A 23,209-nucleotide genomic window follows, 5' to 3' on the forward strand; every position below is an offset into this window, starting at 1 on the left:
AATTCAGGTCCACGGCGTTGCTAAGCAGCCGCAGACACTTGGGGCCATAATGTCAACAATCCCATCCCCACCGGCCCGCACTTCCATCGTGGGTCTTGACCAGCCCCCCCCCCTCCGAGTCATACACACTCCACGCACCTCTCTCACGCGTCGGCCCCCCACCCCCTTGCTCTCCCACACGCACCTTTCCGCCTCTACGGGTACCAAAGGTTATGAAGACGTTCATGCCTGTGGCCCCGCCACTGGGTGCTCTTTGTAGCCCGCCCCCGTGTCGCAGACGGGCGGCGTGCTCTGTCACCGTTGCGGAGGAGATCGTGCATCGTTCCTGCAACACCAGCCAGCTCTTTTGCATTCATTTTCATGCGTTGCTGCCTCCAGGTTTCGCTGTAATAGTAAGAGCTTTGTTCGCAGTGGCGGGAGGAGGAGGCACAGAGCGGGTTCCTTTGCAGCCGCCTAATATCAGTCGTTCTCATCTTCCTGCTTTCGTCTAGCACAATAGCTTCACTGTTATCAGGGTGTTAATCACACCCGGCCCGCCCCCCTTCGCGCTGTTGAATTCAGTGTCCCTCTTTCCCAGTAACAATTGCAGGTGGATCTTCCACTCGCTTCTGCGAAGGGGCGGGTTGCGGGACGGGGAGACGGGTCTGATAACGCGATCAGCGAGGTGTCCGGTGGAAGGCCACTGGCGGACTCGTGGTGGGCAGCCGCGATGGTTATCCCGTTTTTGTCAGTTAGGGAAGACTCTTCTTCCCTGTTTGAGTATCTCCAGTCGAAGATCTCATTTCACCCGAAAGTGGCCCCGTTTCAAAGGCCGTATTTGTACCTTTGTTTTGTCCCAGGATGAAATGCGCCGCTGAGCACTCCCAAGTTAATGGGGGGGGAGCTTCTGAGGTTGTTTATGGTAGTGGTCATTTTATGTAATAGAACAGGAACAAGGAAAATTGCGATTAAAAGTATTGTTTACGATAAGCAATTTTGTCTATATTATGGAAGAGGCTTATTCGTGTTTTATTAAAATGCTGTCGCGTTTTTTTTTTGGCTAAATATAAAATTAAAGCGACAGGTTCGGTGGTCAAGAAAAGAAAAAGAAAATCTTTTCCCGCCTGAAAATGAAACTCCGCAAATACGGACTGGCCGTAAGTTTTAGGTGGTGCAAAAATCAACTACGATGCAACCAAAACCGATCTCTGTGGTTGTTACTACGTCATGTGGAGCGCCTTCGCAAATTTAACCAAGCCAAATTAATAAAATATATATTTTTTAAATTCTTCGATTTTCGCCGTTCTCTTTCTTATCCGTATATCCCCACCTGTGTGTCTTTAACAAGGGGACAACAGTTTTCATTCCGCAAATGTTTGGTCATTAGGTTATGCTTCAGAAAGCTGGAAAATAATATAGTAAATATTCATTTCTGTAACTCTGGTTAGGTTGCCTTGACAGAAGGTAGAGTATTAACCAAATATATTAACGAAATACACCAGCTCAGCGCTGGCACCTATGTCCGTGCCATAAATGTGAATAATTACCCGGGCTTCCTGTTGCTTTCACCTGTAACAGTGCTTGTTGCTGTTTATTTGAAGGGTCATTTATACCATACGGCTGTGTAAACCATTTTGTAGGCTCTGGGAATTATTTCTTTCGCTTCTCGAATACAATCCCAGAACAGCGCTTGGTCTGTTGACGGTGTCCTCCTACCGGCAGGGGTAACAGCAATGGCAGTATGCTCAGTCAAGCCCTGCACCCGTGTGCAAATCCTAAATGGAGCCGAGATCCGTGAATGCTCGACCGGTCCACTTGATCTTTTGCATCAGCACCCAGACCGACCCCATAGCGCGGGGTTCCTAGCGCGCAGGACTCCCAGACCCTCCACATCTAACGCGGGTGTCTCACCCTGGTAAATCACACAAGAAACGTTTTGAAGACTATACTGCACCTTTAAAAGGAACACGAAGCGCGAATATTTTTTTTTTCTCAATGAGACTGTTAGAGAAATCGAAATTGACGTGTGGGTGAACCAAGCTGGCACATGAGATACAGGCAGAAGTCGCGTCGCATCTCCTCGCACGCACAGTCCTGCGTGTCCACAGGATATGCAAAAGAGCCCTCGCTAAAGGCGAGAGAACTTCTTTTTTTTAATAGGCTGTTTCTAACCTGATTCTTCTAAATGACGATTTGCATTCGAGATTTCCCAGATGAGTGAAGCGCACTAGATCAGCCACTTGTTTGAGCAACACTATGGTAATGTAGTAATTTTTATCATTCGTGGTAGTAGTCGAATTAGTACTGTTTTTAGTAGTGGTAAGAAAAGACGTCAGTCCTCGCTTGATTTGTTATGTATTTTGTGTTTCCATTCCTGTCAGTTCATTCTGAAGCGCGGTTACGTGCTGGCGAAGGCACTATGTTTACGTTTTATCCTAAAACAACTTTTAAATCGAGAAGGCACAACTTCTTGAAACTTTGCGCCAAGTGCGTGCTCTGTATGCTCGATTGGTGTGTGTGTGTGGAGTGTGGAATTGGTATACTGTAGTGGATCTGTTTCCTGTTTTAACATCAGACATGAAAGTCGTAAATGATCAAGAGCAAACAGACAGACGCGAGCGGTCCTTTCATTCCGGTCAATCTGCTATTGAGATGTCTGGCAGACAGCAGCGATGTCGCGGCGATGTTGTTAATGGGGAAGGAGCGCAGCGCCAGCAGTGGTGTTTCGAAAGCGTCGCTATAGACAGCTCCACTGCCACACGACGCCGGCGATTTAATACATTTGGAGTAGTTATGGTTTTTTTTAAGGGGACTGAGAATTACAGCTGAGTAAGGTTATAGGCAAATTAAATTCACCAACTTCTGCAACAAGGCTGACCATTTCCCACTATCTTGATATCTTGGTACCAGGTTTTCACATTTGTGTTGACGGGTTTATAGTCAAATCTCTTAGACGTAAGGCGTGATTTCCAACTGCTTTGAAAGTTGATTTTTGGGGATGACCGGACAACCACTACACAAGGATACTCTAACACAGCCCAGTCGAGTCCGTAATCAGTCGGGTTTGCAGGGTGGGGTGTTGTGCAGGGCTCCGGCTGTGTGACTTGGGGGGGTTGTGGGTTTGACTCCTGAGGAGCAGGGCATGGGTGAGGCACCCCCCCCAGAGCAAGGTCTTTCACAGACTGCTCTGGTAAAAACTCCCATTCTGTGCCAATGGGTTGCAAACCAGAGCCACTGTGTGTGAAAGTGTCAGCCACAGAAGCTCAGGGTGTGTTTCTGTGACTTTTCTTATTTTGTGTCTCTCTTCGGATTGTCTGCCAGAAACACAGAGCCACATCATTGCCTGATTAAATCAATTCAATTCAAAATACTTGATTCATCCTCGGGGGGCAGTTTAAGCGGTGCAACACACAAGACAAGACAGAAACAAAGACAAAACAAACCAAAAACATTGCTTAGATATAACAGCAAAGAGAGCATAGAAGTGAGTGAACGTAACAGTGTGAAGTATTTCGGAAGGAATCAATACCTGCATATTTGTGCGGGGGGGGGGGTCTGTCCAATAGACATCATGTTGATAAGAGTTCTTTACAGTCATTGTTTGCGAGCCTGATGGAACGAAGGTAAATTTCCTTTTATTTGGCTTGCACCCTGGACAGCGAAAAAACGTCCTTCCTGAAGGCAGAAGTTCAGAAGACTTACTGTGTGAGGGGTGTGAGGTGGGGCTTCAGTGATGGCACAGGCCTTCCTCAGGGTCTGCCGGGCACACAGCTGTGCCAGGGGTCTTAAAAGCTCACCGGTGACTTTGGCGTTGAGGTTTACAACATTTTGAAGGTGTTTTTTGGGGGGGCTTTTAGACTGAGTGCGGTGAACCAACAGACAAAAGAAAAGGTTAAAAAACTTTCAATTAAAGAGCTCTAAAATGTTGAAAGAATTCTTGTTTGGACTCCAAATGAACTCAGTTTTCTCAGAGCATACAAGCTACAGGCCCTCGCGTCTGGTAGTCCTCAGTGGCGCCCACATGCCCTCGGTGCTGTTCATCTGCCCTGTCCTGTCAAGAGAAACCACCAACAACTGCCAGCCTCACGGATTGCCCAGCCCAGTTGGCACAGAGTTTTACCAGGAACGTGTGCATCAGATAGGGCTGAGGGACGTTATATAATCATTTCCCCTTTCCTCCTATATCATGTTCCCGTCACAATCAATACCATATTTGTGTCTTTTACCTGTTTCTCTCCGACTGATAATGTTAATGTGCCTACTTGTTTTGCCATTGTCACAGACTGCACCAGAACAAAAAGACATTCTGAAAGCTGATACTGGGAAATAGAGGTGGGGAGGTAGATCGGGGTTGCGCAGGCTTCAGTTTACTGTGCTTTTCTTTAACTGTGGGCTTCAGAGCACTGTGTCACAAACATTTACTTCCCCCTGCACAGCTACCCTGTCAGCTTATCAAGGAGAATTTCTTTCCCCCAACTTGTTTAATTATGACAGTAATGACAGTCTAAGTAAAGACTAAATAGTTCATAAGAAGCTAAAAGAAACTAAGAGGAATTATGTGAATTAACGCACATAAGTGAAGGTAATGCGCAACAATTCACACATTGATTAAAAGGGAAATGGAGGTGGCATAAATTGCTGCTTAGCAAGAAACACCATCCAAAACAACAGCAGCAACTTATGCAACACTTGTCGTTGTGACCAAGGGCTAAGGGCTGTCTAATAATGTTGCCATTGAATCAGCCTTCGTGCACTGAGACAGAGACACATCTTCGATCTCTTGAGTTACAAACCTGGAAGCTCCCCAGGAACGACTGCGACCTTTTGTAATGGAGTTTGCTTTTCAAATATTAACTTTCTTCCTGCCTGTCTATTAATGAATTCTGAGCTGGATCAGTCCCAGTAGGCTGCAGTGGATGCTAACAGTGTGTGTGTGATTACCTTGAAGATCTCTCCTCTTGCCTACCAGCTACACAGAGCTTCAAGGTTGGTGATAACAGACCCTGTGTGCGTTCTGGAGCAGGAAGGGATTCATGCATGTTCACTGTAGCACTGATCCTCAGCGAAGTCCTGTTTTTCCCCCCTTTTCCATTTTATTGCCAACCTGAATCACCTGATTAGGTTGACCCCTTGGCCTTTCCAGGACACCTTTTTCATCCCAGTAGCAGAGTGGTGCCCAGCTTGCTCGCTTATGGAGACTTTTCAAAAAGTGCCCCCAATTTTTGAGTACTTTGTTCCTGTTTCATTCTCTCCCGTCTAGCACAATAGTCTCAAACAGCTCCATATTAACTGTTTCTGCAGGACCGTTTGAAGTCCAGTTAATAGTTAAGCAAAAGTCAGATAAACATGTAAGGTTGCGTTTCACTTGTCTAATCGCTACTCTCTCTCTCCCTTTCTCTCTTGCAGAGTTTTTTTAGCAAATTGAAGAATATGTAAGTGTCTAATCGTGCACAAATTATGGAGTTCACATTGAGCAACACTGTAATATACTGTACATGTGGATTTGGTTAAATTAGTGAATATACTGTGCTGTTCCAGGCAGCTGAAGCCCTGTGCTGTGGTGTGGTTTTGTGCAAACATGCACTGTGGGTTTATTATGAAGCATGCTCTGCATTCCAGCCCCATTGTTTCATTTGCCTTCCTGTAATAAGGGAAGTCTGCTCTCATGCTGTTCTTCTGCTAAGATGACTTTCTCATTGAATAGTTTGCAGGTATGTTAAGAAGATTATTCTTGAGTGTGTTGAAGTATCTCAGCAGTTTTCATGCCTTGGGGGTCGTGCCTTCTTTTCTGCTTGCCATGTTTGCCATTATGCAGCACCTCCTTTGTCTTGGTAGGAATTGTGACCTAGATTGTGGTCATCATTGCATGAGCCAAGACAGAGGATTTTACTGCAGTTGTCTGTCTTTGTTGCAGCAGATAATTTGCTGCATTGATGTCAGTGGTGCCCATAAATTCATAATGCAAAATAGGTACATCCTCTTTAAAAGCAGAAATCACTTGGAAACCAGGGGCTGGTGTTATTTATCCAACTCTTGAGTTCACATCAAAGCTTCTAAGTGTGCACTAACACTCGACCTCTGACCTCTGACCCCTGACCCCTGATCTCTGGCATTGTTCTCCCTCTTCCAGGCACAACACCCCACCAGCCCCGCCCAGGAGGTCAGGTAAGGAAAGATGATCCTGCACACCACTGACACAATGCTGGCACAATTCAGAGTGAGGTGTGCCAGCCCGCTTTACAAATAAGCACGAGTTAGGTGTAGTAACTGGCTCACAGCTACCGGCTTATAGGTGCATCTCACCGATGCTGCCAGGGCAAGGTAACTTTTATTTTCATGCAATACATGTGTTGTCTCATCACAGAGAACTAGGCGAATGTGGGCATCACGCACTAACAGCACTGCCTGTTGCTGACATAGTGAAAGTTAAATTTGATATATATGTAGTCAAATCTCCTTACTATTGTTGCTCGTGTTTTCAGATAACAGTGATGCGTGTGGCTGGATGACGGACGAATTTGTAAGTTTCCGAGATGTTTGTTATTTTTAACGCCTTCTTAGGTGCGTGTTCGCAGTCAGTCTGCTTCCGTGCCTCTTTCGCTGTGTCTGTGAAACTGACTGCTGCCTTCCAGCAGGAAAATCGACGAGTGGGTTGATTCGAGAGACTCAGCCAAGAGACTGCTCTTGTCTTTAAATAGCAGTGGAAACAGCAACACCCACACTAACGTTGTACCGCTGATGGAAGCGTCGTGCTGGGGGAGAGTGTGTTCCACTGTGGATACCCTACGTAGCCCAGAAGACTCATGTGGCGTGGCCACAGGTCAGACGGGCCCTGTGCTGCGCTGTGGTCGACCGGGCAGGGGTCGTTTAATACGAGCTGGACTCAACTTCACCAGTGCCACCATGGTCCACACACACACACACTCTGAGACATGACAGGCAGAGCAGCACAGGGAAAGAGAAAAGACAAATCAGCAAAACTTCCCTACGCTTCCCCTTCCAATGAAAACCAGTCCTACCTACCCCACTCTTCCCTAAGGCTAAAGCTTTGGCATTACTCCGATGAGGCTGAGGGTCACAGATTGAAATCTGGGCTTCTCACCGGCCTCTGTCAGCCGGATGCTTTAATAGGACCCTCCAGGTTAGAAGAGCAGAGCTGCTATGTTTGAAGAAGTTCCCCAGGAGCTGAATGGCTCCTTCTTTTAGTTCTCCTGCTGTAGAGACAACAGTACACATTCCTAAACCAGATAGAAAAATATTTAGGAGAGCCGTTGTATGCACAGGCTCTATTGCTCAGAGATGATACTTGGGTTTCATCGGTGAAAAGGTGAGACTTGGGTTTTAGTGGGCTTCAGTGCTCTTCTGCAGTACAGCTCTGCAGTGGCTCCAGTGAGTTTTGATTCTCTCGGGCACATAACCTCAAAAGGCTGTGACTGTGGGAGAAGGAGTGAATTGATGAGAGCTGTCTTCATCTGTCCATCTGCCCCTGTCTCCGGTGGTCACCGCAGGACGAGGAGGATGGCGACACCTACGAGGCGCCGCCTTGTGAACGTCCCGCCATGAAGGTCCCGCAAAGAAATATGGAGGAGAACGTTTACCTGGGTGAGCGGAGATTGGTGGGGTGTCATGGAGGGTGGAACCTCTATTATCTAACCTAATATAAGAGGTTTTTGGCCTTTTTTTTTGTTTGTAGTTACTCCAAGCCTGCTCCATAATGATGTCATGGTTGTACGTTCGGTGCCATATTGTAATCAGTGATGTCATTATCGTCTCTGCAGTGATGTCACAGTTTAGTGTGTGATGTCATGGTTTTGTGCACAGCAGTATTGTTGTTCTAGGTGTAGTGTGGTCAAAGCTTTGTGTAAACAATTCTTCATGTAAACACTTTCATGAAGACAGTAATCTTTCATGTAATTACAGACATCAGTAACTGGAAAGCAAGGCTGATAAGTGCAGTGACAATCCATAATATATGTGTGTGGACAGTGGTCTGGAGGGATTGGTGTGTGTGATGTCATTGTCTTGCAATGTTGTCTCTCCACAGAGAGGGCAGCAGCACCCAACCCCTCCAGACAGGGCCCGCCCTCTAGACCTTCCAAGACAGCGCCAGGGAAAAGCAAGGTAACCCATCTGCGTGCCTGTCAGACAGCTCGTGTGTTCATAAACTTGTTCAGGAGCCTGTCTGTGTACCAGTCCGAGCTGGAGAAAAAGACTCCCACCTCAGCCCACATGCTGTTGTACACATTGTCCTGAGAAATAAGACGCAATTACAGGGGCATTATCAGCAGTCACAGTGTTTGTGCATAATCTAGTGAGGGTATCCAGGGGGAACAGTTCAGCCCATGTACCTGCAGCTAGTGAGACGTGAAGCAGCTCAAACCGCTACACAGCGGGCTTTTAGTTTCCCTCCTGGCGTGGGAGTGAAGCTGCCTGTGCCTCTGTGTGCTCCTGTGTGTGTGGCCTGTGTCCCCCGCACACTGTGACAGGGCCTGTGTGTGTCCTCTTTCAGAAGCCCGAGCTGCAGGACAAATCCGAGGACACCTACATCGACCCCAATGCCAAAACGCGTAAGGCCTTCTCTAGCACTTCAGCCATCCAATCCAAGAGTCTTGAGGGCCGAACTCCTGATTTGACACGTACCAAGTAGCGTGCTTGCCAAGCAACTGCATCCAAACTCATCCGATTAACTTAGCATTTTCAATCTCCTATTAGCCAGGGGGGGGTTCTTTATCTCGTAAAAAGGACTAATTAGCAAGAACCACTAATTTATTTTAAAAGGCCCTGCTTCTAGCCTCAGCCCTAAGACTGCTGAATATCTTTAGTTATTGCTGGTGACAGTCTAAATGCCACCCCCCAGAAAACATCTCACAACCTTAAATCAAATGGTTAAACAAACAACCGGAAGGAGGTGAAGGTTTAAAATTGTTAGGAAAAAGATTGCAACTTTTCGTTTTGGAAGTGTGTGCATTTGTACCATTCGTTTCATAGTTGTTTTTTTCTTGCGGCGACGTCTTGTAGTGGTGTGAAGGAGAGCGGTTGGTGTGAGGTGTTGACAGTCCTCTTTCTCTGCTGCTACAGCCCCCCAGGTGAACCGTAAGGAGAAGCCGGGAAAGAAGGTCCCCCCAAGACCTGTCTCTGTCCCACAGGCTGATGAAGGTAAAGTGATGATAGACGGAGGTTCTGTACAGGCTGATGAAGGTAAAGTGATGATGGAGGTTCTGTACAGGGTGATGAAGGTAAAGTGATGATGGAGGTTCTGTTCAGGCTGATGAAGGTAAAGTGATGATGGAGGTTCTGTACAGGCTGATGAAGGTGAAGTGCTGATAGATGGAGGTTCTGTACAGGCTGATGAAGGTAAAGTGATGATGGAGGTTCTGTTCAGGCTGATGAAGGTAAAGTGATGATGGAGGTTCTGTACAGGGTGATGAAGGTAAAGTGATGATGGAGGTTGTGTACAGGCTGATGAAGGTAAAGTGCTGATAGATGGAGGTTCTGTACAGGCTGATGAAGGTAAAGTGATGATGGAGGTTCTGTTCAGGCTGATGAAGGTAAAGTGATGATGGAGGTTCTGTACAGGCTGATGAAGGTAAAGTGCTGATAGATGGAGGTTCTGTACAGGCTGATGAAGGTAAAGTGATGATGGAGGTTCTGTACAGGGTGATGAAGGTAAAGTGCTGATAGATGGAGGTTCTGTTCAGGCTGATGAAGGTAAAGTGATGATGGAGGTTGTGTACAGGCTGATGAAGGTGAAGTGCTGATAGATGGAGGTTCTGTACAGGCTGATGAAGGTAAAGTGATGATGGAGGTTGTGTTCAGGCTGATGAAGGTGAAGTGCTGATAGATGGAGGTTCTGTACAGGCTGATGAAGGTAAAGTGATGATGGAGGTTCTGTACAGGCTGATGAAGGTAAAGTGATGATGGAGGTTCTGTTCAGGCTGATGAAGGTGAAGTGCTGATGGAGGTTCTGTACAGGCTGATGAAGGTAAAGTGATGATGGAGGTTGTGTTCAGGCTGATGAAGGTGAAGTGCTGATAGATGGAGGTTCTGTACAGGCTGATGAAGGTAAAGTGATGATGGAGGTTCTGTACAGGGTGATGAAGGTAAAGTGATGATGGAGGTTGTGTACAGGCTGATGAAGGTGAAGTGATGATGGAGGTTGTGTTCAGGCTGATGAAGGTGAAGTGCTGATAGATGGAGGTTCTGTACAGGCTGATGAAGGTAAAGTGATGATGGAGGTTCTGTACAGGCTGATGAAGGTAAAGTGATGATGGAGGTTGTGTTCAGGCTGATGAGGGTAAAGTGATGATGGAGGTTGTGTACAGGCTGATGAAGGTAAAGTGATGATGGAGGTTGTGTACAGGCTGATGAGGATAAAGTGATGATAGACGGAGGTTCTGTACAGGCTGATGAAGGTAAAGTGATGATGGAGGTTGTGTTCAGGCTGATGAAGGTGAAGTGCTGATAGATGGAGGTTCTGTACAGGCTGATGAAGGTAAAGTGATGATGGAGGTTCTGTACAGGCTGATGAAGGTAAAGTGATGATGGAGGTTCTGTACAGGGTGATGAAGGTAAAGTGATGATGGAGGTTGTGTACAGGCTGATGAAGGTGAAGTGCTGATAGATGGAGGTTCTGTACAGGCTGATGAAGGTAAAGTGATGATGGAGGTTGTGTTCAGGCTGATGAGGGTAAAGTGATGATGGAGGTTGTGTACAGGCTGATGAAGGTAAAGTGATGATGGAGGTTGTGTACAGGCTGATGAGGATAAAGTGATGATAGACGGAGGTTCTGTACAGGCTGATGAAGGTAAAGTGATGATGGAGGTTCTGTTCAGGCTGATGAAGGTAAAGTGATGATGGAGGTTCTGTACAGGGTGATGAAGGTGAAGTGCTGATAGATGGAGGTTCTGTACAGGCTGATGAAGGTAAAGTGCTGATAGATGGAGGTTCTGTACAGGCTGATGAAGGTAAAGTGCTGATGGAGGTTCTGTAGAGTATCTGAACAGGAGTGTGGTGGACTTTTTTCCATCTGTTCTATTAGCGTCTGAACCGTGAGGTTAAATCTCATCCACGGTCATCGGCAATGCCCTGATCCTGGTGAAGGTGGAGGAGAGCCAGTGCCTTGATCTTGGACCGAGAACTCCAGTCCATTACAGGACCGCTGAGAAAGGGACAATTCAGTACACCCAATCAAAGCCCCTAGCCAGCATTCCCCTGGGAATGTGTGTGTGTGAGTGTGTGGGGGGAGCTACTGTAGATCAGTGAAAACCCAGCAAACCTGTGGAGAACGTGCAGACTCCACACACACAGATGCCTTGCCTGAGGCCAAAATCTCACCCAGGAACCTGGAACTGTGAGGTTGTGGCATTAGTTGCTGCACAGCTGTTCTGCCCCAGCAAGCCTGTAGTTTGTAAACTATATGTATGTATTATGATGGTGATCATTGTAGAAAAGAAATGCAGTTTCCTAAGTGCTACACTAGAGTGCAGGAGGAAGGCTACAGCAGGCTGGCAGAGCTGTGGAGCTGATGCAGTGATCCCCAGGCCTGGAGTACATCCTGGCATATCTACTGATACTGAGAGTGGTCTGCGTTTCCCTGCACTATAGCGCCCCAGTGTGGCCAGGCACTCAGGTTGAGAATCACCCACGCTAAGCACAGCTGAAACCAGCATTGGTAATCAATCAGGAGCCCTGACTGGAACCGATGCTGTCCGGCCCTCACCTTGTCCCTGCTGTCTCTTGCAGATGTGTATCTGGACCCCAACGAAGGCCAGGTGAGGACTCTGCTGACACTGAGCTCTGTATTCCAGGACAAATTCATGGTCCCTCTCCTTTCCTGCTATTTCCGTGTATCTTACACGTTTTCTTTCTTTCTCCAGTGTGCTCCTCTCCAGTCCCCTCTGCCTCACCTGTGTTTTCCCAGCTGGCTGGCTGTCTCAAGCCAAACAGCAGCTGCAGTGTGGTGGGGAGGTGACTGTGCCTCAGCACAGCCCTCTGAGTCCCGCTGGTGAAGCTTGTGTGAACCTAACGCAACTGCTCAGCCTAATAGCTCTCAAGATTTAAAATCCAGATCTGAAATTTCAGTACAAAAACAAGAAAAGAGCTGGGGGCAGAAGAAGCCTTCTTATTGATCTCTATTCATTTTAAGTACAGAGACCTCCAAACTTATTGGTATCCATAATAAAGATCAGCATAAAAGGCTGTATACAATAAAAAACACAAGTAATGAGTTATATTTTATACTAAAAAGTATTAAATGGAAACAGCAATTGCAGCCAAAGTGCGCCAGTAAACTCCCCACCCACCAGCATTCAGTAGAGAGGAGAACAGAGTGATGAAGCCAGTTCATGGATGAGGATTATAAGGCCATGATTGGTAAAGACTAGGGAGAAAATACTACATTGTACTTTAATGCAATTTGTCAGAGAAAAAAGGTTTTTGTTCACAGGTCATAGACTTTTTTCTCAAAGAGATAGGTGTCAAAATTAAAAGATAATTTCATACATTATAATTTGAGAAATGTGTGACTTTGGTTGATTCTGTTGAATCTTGGATAAAGTTAAATATATTCTCCATGTTGGAAAATGACAGTATAGTTCATCTATTCCATCACAAAGGCAATGATGCTGTAGCTGTCACAGCCTGTCCCTACTGCCCTAAATCGACTCTCGGATCTATCTGTGTTTCAGGATGACAGTGACGACCTATATCTGGAGCCTAATGCAGGTCAGTCACACAAACAAGCAACCCGCACCTGATAACTCTCACTGACTTGACGGAGAGAAAGTTCTGTAGCTGTCAGCCTCAGAACCTACAATCAATTGCGGTATTTGTCGGAATCTTGGATTGGCTGTGCCTTCAGTAGTGTTTTTGTGCTTGGCACTCAGTATACCCTGTTGCAAGCAAGCACTTTCAGATAATGTACGCTGTAAAGTTTCTATATAAGCTGCAATGTCCATTGATGTTTGCGTTTATCTAGTAGGCTTTGTTTCTAAAGTCTGTGAACTGTTGTATTCATGTTTTTGAATGTTGGTCTGTCTGATATTTTTATTTTAGGAGACGTATCACAGGAGAGGCAGAGAGGTGAGTTGACAAGCAGGTCCTTAATTTGTGTTCTGCATCCTACAGTACCAGTGAAATAATAATTATCGTGATAACTGTTTGCCTTTGCATGGCTCTTTCCAACCCAGAGGATCTGACAGTGCTTTGCACATAGGAGAGAACCCAGCTGACTCAGATAACCTTAGTGAACTGGAACAGTCAGCCTGTATAAGTCAGAAATTACTTCACTGGTTTATTTCATTTTAGCCTGTGGACCTTTAGGGAGTTTTATTTTTAACTAAACCAATTAGTCAAGATCTCAGTTTAAATTCTATTGTAAAGAATGGCACAATGTCTAACCCACTCTAGTCCCGAGGGAAGAGCAAGACCTACAGCTTGACCAACATCACATACAGCAGCAAGCTGGATTTCTTGAAGGACTCCCTCCATCACATAATAACTCAGCTTGCAATAAGCACAGCAACCAATACAGGCCACAGGCCGTAGTGCTCAATTTCAGATTCAAATTCATGGTTTGGTTTTTTTTTTCTGGGATAACGCCCCGTGCCGTTTAGCATCTAGTCCTTCCTTGACTCTCGTACTGGCCCAGAGGCAGTGAGGATAGTGCGTGCTTTGGTCTGAAACTCGTCATCACTGCCTCCACTGCTGCTTTTTTCATACTGGTGAGCACTCATTGGGGGAGCGCTGGGACTTGCGCCAACAGCACGGCAAACCTGGCCAATCACAAGGCAAGCTTGTTTCTGTACTGCGCACCCAGACTCGGCCCTACCCTGACCCCAGCCCCTCTTCAGCCAGCTGTGCCTGCAATGAACAAGCGCGTCTGGGGGTTCATCAGCACAGCAGCCATTGGATGTGCTCTTTGAGATGGCGTTTGCCAATTCATCTTTGCTAGTGCCAATGATGCTAAGGACAATTGAGCTGACTTGTTTAGCCACAGACAGTGATAGCACACTCCCTGTGTATTTCATCAACATACAGTGCACAATACCAGTCAAGAGGGAGATTCGGAAATGAATCCTCTTAGTCAAGCCTGTTGTTATAACCTGTTAATGTCCTGTCTCCTCTCTCTCTCTCTCACTCTGGTGTGAGACGATGATCTACTGTGATCTACTTAAGTTCCTCTAGAAGAATAAATATACCATATCTTAGCCATGTCTTAGTACTAAGCAACTTTTTGCCCAAGATATAAACTGGGACCCCGAAGGATTTTCAACAATGCAGTATTCTGTTGGTGTTTCTGCTGCTAGAGGCGTTTGTAAAGCAGTTTACCCCTGAGTGGCACCTAGGCAGCGCTCTGACCCACCAGGGTTAGGGGTTTGCCCTTCACGTTTGTGTGTTGTAGTTGTGTAGGGGTTTTGTTGTCTGGGTGATCACATGTCGGGGTGTTTCTCATCTGTCTGGTCAGTGTGTCCCTCCATCCCCAGCAAGATCCCACTGATCCCTCCCTCACCAGGACCACGCGGTCCCACCATACCCATGTGAGTACCCCGGCGCCCCCTGCCTCCCACCCCTGGCACTGCCCGGGTGATAGCATTCCAGGGGCTATCCAGCCCCCAGCCCCCCCAAACACTCGCAATTAAATCAGAAGAAAATTCTGCAATTGATATGATGGCGCATTTTAGCCCCTCATCCTAACAAGTTCTTTTCAGCACTAACGGCGATGAATGATGAATATTTTATTTCTTTGACCTAATTTTGCAAAAGTAATTTTGAGCAAATAACCCATATTTGGGTTGAACTCAAGTAAGAATGCTTGAATAATTTTATACTCTGTATAAAACTCTCGGATACTCTCAGAAACTCTGTATACACTCTCAGATAATACTGGAAGTAAAAGCATACTGGTTAAAATTGCTACTTGTATTTTTACTCTTTAGCTATTTTACAAGTAACCTTTGTGTTAAAGCTAAGTGCAGAATTACTTTTGAGGTTAAAGTGGGTGGCTGTATCAGTGTGTAGGTTTGCAATACCTGATGAGACGTTGTGTTTTTCGTTCTTTTATCCTACTTTTCAGGGTGGAATTAACCTCTGCTTGTTCGTTAATACCTCCTTGGACCATTATACATTAGATTTTGTGATGCTGTGGGACAAATTCGGTAGCATTTTTAAATTTTGTCTCCCAAACATAATAAAACAAATGACAAATGTGAATGGGTCACAGGTTATGAATGTTAATGTCCTCTCTCCCTCTGATCTTTCACAGGATGAAGCCCCCAGTTCCCAGGGATAAATCTGTACGTATCAGAAATCATAGCATTTTCTAGATACCTAACCATTTTTGGTGATGTGTTATGTCATAAGCTGACATCCCAGTTAGTTTATAGAGGGGTGTTAAAGGAGCAGAAAAACCCACTAGAATCCCTGGATCCCTGCTTGTGTCAGTACAGTATCTTTCCAGTTAGCGGTCACCCTGAAGGACAGAGCAGGCCCAATCTGAGTGTTTTCACAAAGCGTTTAACACTGTTTCACTATCACTGATATTTAGCTTGTAAACATGGCTGACTTGAAAATGAAAGTGCATTGGGTCATGGCTATGCATGTAAAATTCTCTGTCTATTACATTCACGGATTTCATGGACAAATACAACCTTTCATGAAAAACGGTGGTAGTGCTGAATTTGTCGAAGAGCCCTCATGAACATAGGCCTGGAAAGAAATGGGGCTGGTTTTGTAACTTTGCTACAATCCTGGGGGTCTTGATTACCTGTCAAGAATGTTAATGTGGCGATTTGACATTTCTCTACTCCCTTGGCCTTTATGTGTCTGTGTAGGGATTCTGTGACCTTGTCCCGGATGTGGTGTTTCTCATTGGATTATTTGCTTTAACCTAACTGTTCTAGAAAACATCAGCAAACCACCATGAAGAATCTCTATATGCTAAGTTATTGCCAGTGAGTTAGGGAAGAATCTGAGTGCAGCGCAGTCTGTAAGGCCTGGTACTGTCCCAAAAGGCTTCAGAGGATGATGCGATGGTCATACACTTCCTCTACACACTGCATGAAGCTCATTCATGCTTCTAGATTTTTTTAGAGCAAGAAAAGTAAGAAAACCAGAGATGTGGCAAAGATCAACGTGATCTTTCCAAACACACAGCAGAACCCTTCTTTGCCATAAGAATCAAGCCAAAGCAGTAAAAACTGTGCAGCAATGAATCCTTAAGCCTCCGTGGCGAGATGGCTGGAAACTGAGTGAAAGGTGTTCATGTGCCAGTGGAGTGAAGGTATTTCTTCCAACTGTGGTGTCTGATCCACCTCCAAGCTGTCTAATCAGCGCTTCTTTGTCTTTTGCAGACAAAGGATTTCTCCTCTGATGGTAAGGCAGCTGCCTCCCTGTTATTTTCTCTTCTCTCACGTAGAGCATCCAGTCAGGGGCTGCCCAGTTGCAAAGTTAATTTTTAATCTTGTCAAGAAAAGGCCTGGGCTTCTCACCCTGCTACAATACTGGGGTCTTGATTACCTGACAGGAATGTTAATGTTGTGAAATGTGAAATGTTTCCAATTCTTTGGACTTTATTGGACTGGTGTATGGGCAGGCATTCTGTGACATTGCCACTGATGTGTTGTTCCTCGTTGGAAGGTTTGCTCAACCTAACTTTTCTAGAAGAACTGTTCTTAATTACCTGTCAAGAATGCCCCTAAAAATAAATTGAGAACCATTTTAAATGTCCTGGAAAATTTGGAATGGGCATTTTCTTTCTCCAATCCCTTCGTTCACCTTCCCTGTTTGGAATCAGTTCATAATGAATTCTGCCTTACCTCTCCAACTGTATCAGCAAGGCAGCGATGGTGTGGGCAGTAGGACTGTTGGTTCTTGCCTCTGAGATGTGCAGATGTAGTGGTCTATTTCACTTCCTGGCTCCCACAGTGCCTGCAGAGGGCCACTAGCTTTCATTACAAGGCTGAAGCAGCTCTTACTGGTACCTGTTTAATCCCACAACTTCCTGGCATGCCCAAGGGCTCTGTGTTGCACAGTCTGCTCAGGGACCCCGAGCTGACTCAATCCCTTGCAACCACCCCACCTTGTGGTCACAAGCTGCCTGGACTGTACAGCTGACACTGTGCTCTACTCCTCAGAACCTCTTCAGAGCCCCCTAAAGTGCCAGTAACTAACTCTCAACGTTTCCTTTGAACAACAGTGGCAGTGCTGAAAATGAAAGGGGCAAATGATAGACCATGTTGCAAGAGGTTGTGAGACAATTGCTGGGCCACTCTGTTAACTTGTCCTATGTCTGGGACCCCAAAGTTAGGGAGATAGTCACTTCAGGTGGCTCTTGGTGTTGTGAGACACAGAGATTATTAATACACCAGCCTTGCTCCATAGGGATGTAATACAAAGGTGTTCTCTGCTGCAACTTAGCAAGTCCCTGCAAGTGCAGAATCTACTGTCTATTATTGCACTGTGTAACACTGATAATTGTTGCCTGCCCATACACAGTAAAAGAATACACAGTAAAAATATCCGGGGGCTTTTTCTCTAGTAGGCTCTAGTAGGAATAGGAATGTCTCTGAGACAATTTGCTTATGAGGTTGGCTGAACTGATAGTCCGTTCTCTTTCTCTGTTCTTATAAATGTTACAGATGTTGTGTTGCATCTGTGGTTTGTATTATAATGTCACAGTTCTTTTTAAGTGTGCCATTGCTAACCCCACATACACAACCCCCTGGCAGGGACAGAGGGCAGGCGAACCTCTTTTCCAGGTAAGGTGCCACCACCAATGCCAGCAGCCAAGCCTCCCCTGCCCACTTCACTCAAGGAGCACAAGCCCAGGTAAGAAGTGTCGGCAGAGTTCGGCTGAGCCGAGCCCCGCTTGTTAAAATGTTCTGAATGGTCATGTTATCCGAGTGAGCGAAACACTGGAAGCCTGCCGCTGTAAGATACAGGGAAGGCCTTTCACACTGCCAGGCCCCACTGATCTTTTTCTGTTCATGGTTTTAAAGAATCTGGTGCACGTAACCGAGTGTGCGAAATATGTGTTCATTTAAAAAAACGTTCAAGGCCTGTCTTTTACCTGCGTTTAACAAAGATGAGTAAAACTGGGTCACCTTGTGGTTTTGTCATTGAGTTAGCAGCAGATATAGGTCACGCACAGAGAGGTGCTTCAGAGTCTGATTTGTTTTCCGAACAAACTGGCTGAGGACAGGTAGTCTGGGAGAGAGGATTCGGGCAGTTTGGGTTGCCAGTTACTTGCCTACCTTTGTTACTCATGTCACTTCTGAGCTGCCAGTGGAGTGTCTGTATCACCTGCTGGCGGAATCAGTATGGACAGCGGTCTGCAGGTTTACTCTGGCCACAAAGTGGGATAAGGGAGGAGGAGTCGCACTGTGGCAATGGAGGAGCATGGCGCTGGGGGTGTGTGGAAATGCTCAGCTACAGTGCACAGGCGTGGGAGCAGGAGAAGAGCTTTTCTGAAACCCAGTCTGTCTGTGTTCTGTGATTCACTGCAGCCCTTCTTCGCTCAGAGTGCCCAGGGACGGTCCGGGAGGTAAGAGTCACCACCGTGGGGGGGGAGGGAAGGGAGTGGGACCCTGCTTGACATCGGCACTTCATATCACATCCTCTCGATTTTCCTGTTATTCCAGTTTTGATATCGTGTCATATCCTGTTGCTGGTGTTCTGTGCGATGAGCATATTAACAGCTGGAGCTGACGCACTGGACTCTCAGCTGGCATGAGACAACGACCGGGAGGACACAGCTTCTAGTGCTCGGGCACTTTTTGGAAATGATGTCATCGTGACGTTGGCATGCCCTCCCTAACTCGTTTGTTTCCTTTCCTCCCTCCAGTCAAACAAATGGGGCTGAAGCTTGCCCTCCAGTCTGGGCCAGAGGTGGGTGTGTCTTGATCCAGTGGCACTGAAACAGCACTCTCTGCTCCTCACGCCGATCAGAAATTAAATTCTTTACAAAAGGGGAGCTGCTGTGCTAAAAGATGTTAATTTGTGAGCGTGCCTTCACTCAGCCTTTTCCGAAACACTTTTTCCTCAGTAAAATCAGCTGGAATAGTAGCGGGGGTAACTAAGGAACAATACCATTAGTTGTTGTGGTAATAATATTAGTAGCAGATATGAGTTGGTTCTTATTGATATCATTGGCTAAGGATGGAGAGCACCATATAAAATCGGTTTTCAACATGGCCGCTATAATTTCCCAGGATGCCAGGCTGCAGGACAAGGACTGGTTTGCAGGAAACTGTGATCGCAAGGCAGCGGAGGCCGTCCTGCACGGAGTTGGCAAGGTGAGGAGTCCAACATCCTGCCACGCCCTTGGCACCCTGCTTTCACTGATCTGTGGGGGTGCAGGTCTCTGTGTCTGCATGGCTGTGGGCATCACGTGTCCTGACAATGTTAGCTCATTGAGCGACTTGTCTGCTACTTGCTAGGGCTGCTAAGCATTATTGATACGGACACCTATCCTGGAAAGCCTGTGTGTGTGGGCCTGTTCTTACATTTCTGTGAGTGTAGTTGTGTCTCTGTATTTATATCAAAATGTTAGGTAGTTATTGTCATAGTTGTCAGACCTGTCGTTTAAGACAAATCAGCACCCTGGGTAGTGTCAGAGCTGGATGCGAGTGCTGATCTCTGTGTCTGGGTCTCAGGATGGGACGTTCCTGGTGCGCCTCAGCTCAGCTCAGGGGGCGCGGCAGCCGTACACCCTTGTGGTCCTGTACATGCAGAAGGTCTACAACATCCCCATCCGGTACCTGGAGGAGAGCCGCAGCTACGCACTGGGCAAGGAGGGCAAGAGGACTGAGGAGGTGAGCAGTGCTGGACGGGAGATGGGAGGAGGCAGAGAGGAGAGCAGAGAGGGGGAAGAGTGGAGAAGGCAGAGGGAAGATGGCACAGGAGAGGGGAGAGGAGAGAGGAGACAGGAAAGGACAGGAGAGGGGGAGAGGAGACAGGAGAGGTGAGAGGGGAGAGAAGAGAGGGAAGGGGGGATAGGGGAGAGGAGAGAAGGGACAGGAGTGGGAGGACATGGGATAGGGGAGAGCAGAGAGGGGAGAGGAGAGAGGAGACAGGAGTGGTGAGAGGGGAGAGAGGAGAGAAGGGACAGGAGAGGGGGAGAGAGAGGACATGGGATAGGGGAGAGGGGAGAGGACAGAGGAGACAGGAGGGGCCAGGAGAGGGGGGAGAGGTGAGAGGGGAGAGCAGAGAGGGGAGGGGGGACAGGAGAGATGGGACAGAAGAGTGGGGACAGGGGACAGGAGAGAAGTGATGATCAAGATAATAAGAATTTCTTGCATTTTTGTAGCACTTTTCTACTCCAGAGGATCTCAAAACACTTTGTATAGATGATCATGCATAGATTATTCACTAGGGTAGGGGGCTCATCACATGATACTTCTGGCATCCTGTCACTGTCTTTTTAAAGAGGACCCCAGATATTTAAAAATGAGCAGGGAACATCTTTGGCTGTGGGTTGTTTTTTCAGATTGGTCTGCTGGTTTAACCAATTGCAATGACTCTCCACCGGTAGGCGCTGTTTCCTCTTTTCAACATATGAGTGCAACTTGTTCAGCATTTGTAAAAGAAATCTGTTGAAGCAGTCCGAGGACCTGTACCAAGTTGTACTGAGTGAAGGTTCAGCTGTGATGGTCTTTATCAATATTTAACTGATGCGCAGCATGGTGAAGCAGTGGTTAGCATTGCTGGCTTGCAGTACTGGGGCCCTGGGTTCAATTCCCTACCTAGGGTGCTGTCTGCGTGGAGTTTATATGTTCTTCTCATGTTTGCGTGGGTTTTCTCCGGGTGCTCCAGTTTCCAGAGTCCAAAGACATGCTGGTAAATTAATCGGCTTCTTGGAATATTGGCCCTGGTTGAGTTTGTGTTTGTGTCTGTCTGCCCTGTGATGGACTGCCTCGCGCTCGTTGCTAGCTGGGATGGACTCCGGCTCCCCCACGTTGATTGAAAGTGATGTAATCATGCTAGAAGATGCTTCTCCTGAAGATCTTCAACGAGAAATAGATGACAAAAATGTGTTTATGTCAGAAGACGGCAAAGCTTTTTTTTTCTGGTAGTAGTTGATTGAGGTGATTTCAGGTTGAAAATGCTGTATGTAGCTATAACCACGAAAAAGCTGTCATCCTTTTTGGGCACTGGAAAAAGCAAGGGTTTGTAAAGATTCAGATTGGAAGAATTAAAATTAAAAAGATGTATTTTGTAACATTACAGCCTGCCATTCTGAGATTAATCAACACTCACTATTATCTGTTATCTATAAAAGGTATCCAGTAAAAGCTTATTTAAATTCAGTTGTACAGCGTGGGTTCTGGCAGGAGTGAGAGCAATGTTGCAATAATAAAGGGGTCCCCAGTCCTGGTCCTGGGCACCCACAAACCTGCTGAATAACTGAACCGTACAGTAGGTATAATTTGAACTCTTTAATTGTTTTCAGTTCATAAACATTCAGGAAGCTGCCTTTTCCTTATAGTGTTTAATTTTCAATCTCCACCCTTTGAATAGAAAATGCCTTGTAAAGCCTATTCTAAGCCATTATCCCTTCGGCTCAGTTAGGGATCCCTTTAAGTAAGAGTATGTGGGACCCCCGAACTAGAATTGGGAACCCCTGCCAATGTAGCTCAGGTTTGCCCGACCATCTAGGGATCCGGTTCTCTCTTCCTCTTCCTCTAGTTTGGGAGAACACTGTTGAGGTGGTACTGAGAACTGCAGTACAGGTCCCCCCCTCTCTGCTCCTCCCTCAGGTCTTCGGCAGTCTCTCGGACATCATCACTCACCATGCGAGCAACCCCATCCTGCTGATCGACAGCAAGAGCCAGGCCAAACACACCACCTACCTCAGCCACCCTGCCCGCCCCTGACCTGCAACCCCATTGACACCCCCTGTACAGCACGCAGGGCGGGCACAAGAAAACAGCAGAATGAGTGACCCACCATTAACCTCCAGAAGCACCCCAACACCTGCTCATCCCAGCCAGCGCTGTTCTCCCAGCGAGGTACAGGAACAGCCCTGGAGCCTGGAGAACCAGCTGTGCTGCTTCTTGCCCAACAGCTGGGCTCCCTGGTGAAATCATGACCTGCAAATAAATGCACCTTCCTCTCACTAACAAGACCCACCCTCCCTGCACAGGGGAGCAGCCCGCACAGCTGGGGCTACATCTGGATGGGACCACCTGTCCCCCAGACGCAGGTTTTCTTCAGTCCTGACAGAGATGCAGAAGACATGGAGGGAACAGTGCCAAAAAGTCGATTCTAGGGTTCTGTGCGCTTCTCACAGCACATTTCCGCTGTTTAGTCGTTCATATTAGGACCGGGAACCTAGTTTGTTAATACTGTTCTGTATGTTTAAAATTAAATTGTAGTTTTTTTAATTCGGTATTTATTTTAACTCTGAGGGAAGGGAGCGAAACGTGTATAGAGGTATGCGGTTTTTTTAAAAATTTTGCATCGTACTTAGGACGTTTCTTTTAAGAGAAATACCAAGTGTCGCCAACCGGCGTGCAGATGTTTCCACGAGATGGCGCCAAACTCACACTACTGTGAAGTGTTGTTACTGAAGATCTACAGATCCTCCTTCAGATTTAATTACAAAATTTGTTCTTGAAAAATATTAATAAAACACTTAATTTTCATCCCTTTTACAATTCTACTTCTTTTAAAACTTTGTAATCCAGCATAATATGCATACTGCTGTACTATATTGCCAAGAATCACCTTTTTCCTTTTTGAATTTTGAGGAATTGCAATATTCTGTGGTTGTTGCCTTTTCTGTCACATGACCATGTGAAATATTCCGACCTCAGTATAGTGAGGCACTGGGGGGTTCCTCAGTTCACCAGGCCGTTTCGAAAGACTGGCATCACCTTTTCGACTTGGGTTTGTGACCATGCACTAGAGGGATGCTCCCAAAAGAAAGTCAGCATTTAAAAATGAGAGACCTAACCCCTCATCGCTTGCAAGCCCATTTCATAGAACAGCACCAGCAGCCCGATTAAACCCAGCAGAACAGGGAGGTAAGGACCAGCTCAATCTCAGCACAGCTGGCAAATAGGACTGTCGTATGCCTTAAGACCTGATCTTAAGCTGCATTGAAATACATTTAAAATTTAACCCCTAAACCCTTCAAGATTACCCTGAAGACATGAAAATGCTAATTATATAAACAGCACAGAATTTCTACAAATGTCTCTTTCTGAAATCTGTGGATAGCATAGGTCTC

General features: G+C 46.4%; 1 protein-coding gene across 1 annotated transcript; it reads left to right on the forward strand.

Moving 5' to 3' along the window:
• Nucleotides 1-2,131: 2,131 nt before the first annotated feature.
• LOC148839167 (uncharacterized) lies at nt 2,132-22,619 on the forward strand. Its single transcript, XM_088906287.1, has 20 exons — nt 2,132-2,238; nt 5,386-5,411; nt 6,110-6,144; nt 6,462-6,499; nt 7,488-7,581; nt 8,024-8,100; nt 8,489-8,546; nt 9,058-9,135; nt 11,722-11,750; nt 12,666-12,702; nt 13,033-13,059; nt 14,444-14,516; nt 15,242-15,272; nt 16,329-16,350; nt 17,706-17,805; nt 18,483-18,520; nt 18,821-18,864; nt 19,188-19,271; nt 19,632-19,790; nt 21,735-22,619. The coding sequence occupies exons 1-20, from the start codon at nt 2,236-2,238 to the stop codon at nt 21,849-21,851; spliced, it is 1,170 nt and encodes a 389-aa protein (XP_088762413.1). The 5' UTR covers nt 2,132-2,235; the 3' UTR covers nt 21,852-22,619.
• The last annotated feature ends 590 nt before the right edge of the window (nt 22,620-23,209 follow it).

Source organism: Atractosteus spatula, chromosome 2 (genome assembly GCF_055471065.1).
Source record: "Atractosteus spatula isolate fAtrSpa1 chromosome 2, fAtrSpa1.hap1, whole genome shotgun sequence".
Taxonomy (NCBI): Eukaryota; Metazoa; Chordata; class Actinopteri; order Semionotiformes; family Lepisosteidae; genus Atractosteus; species Atractosteus spatula.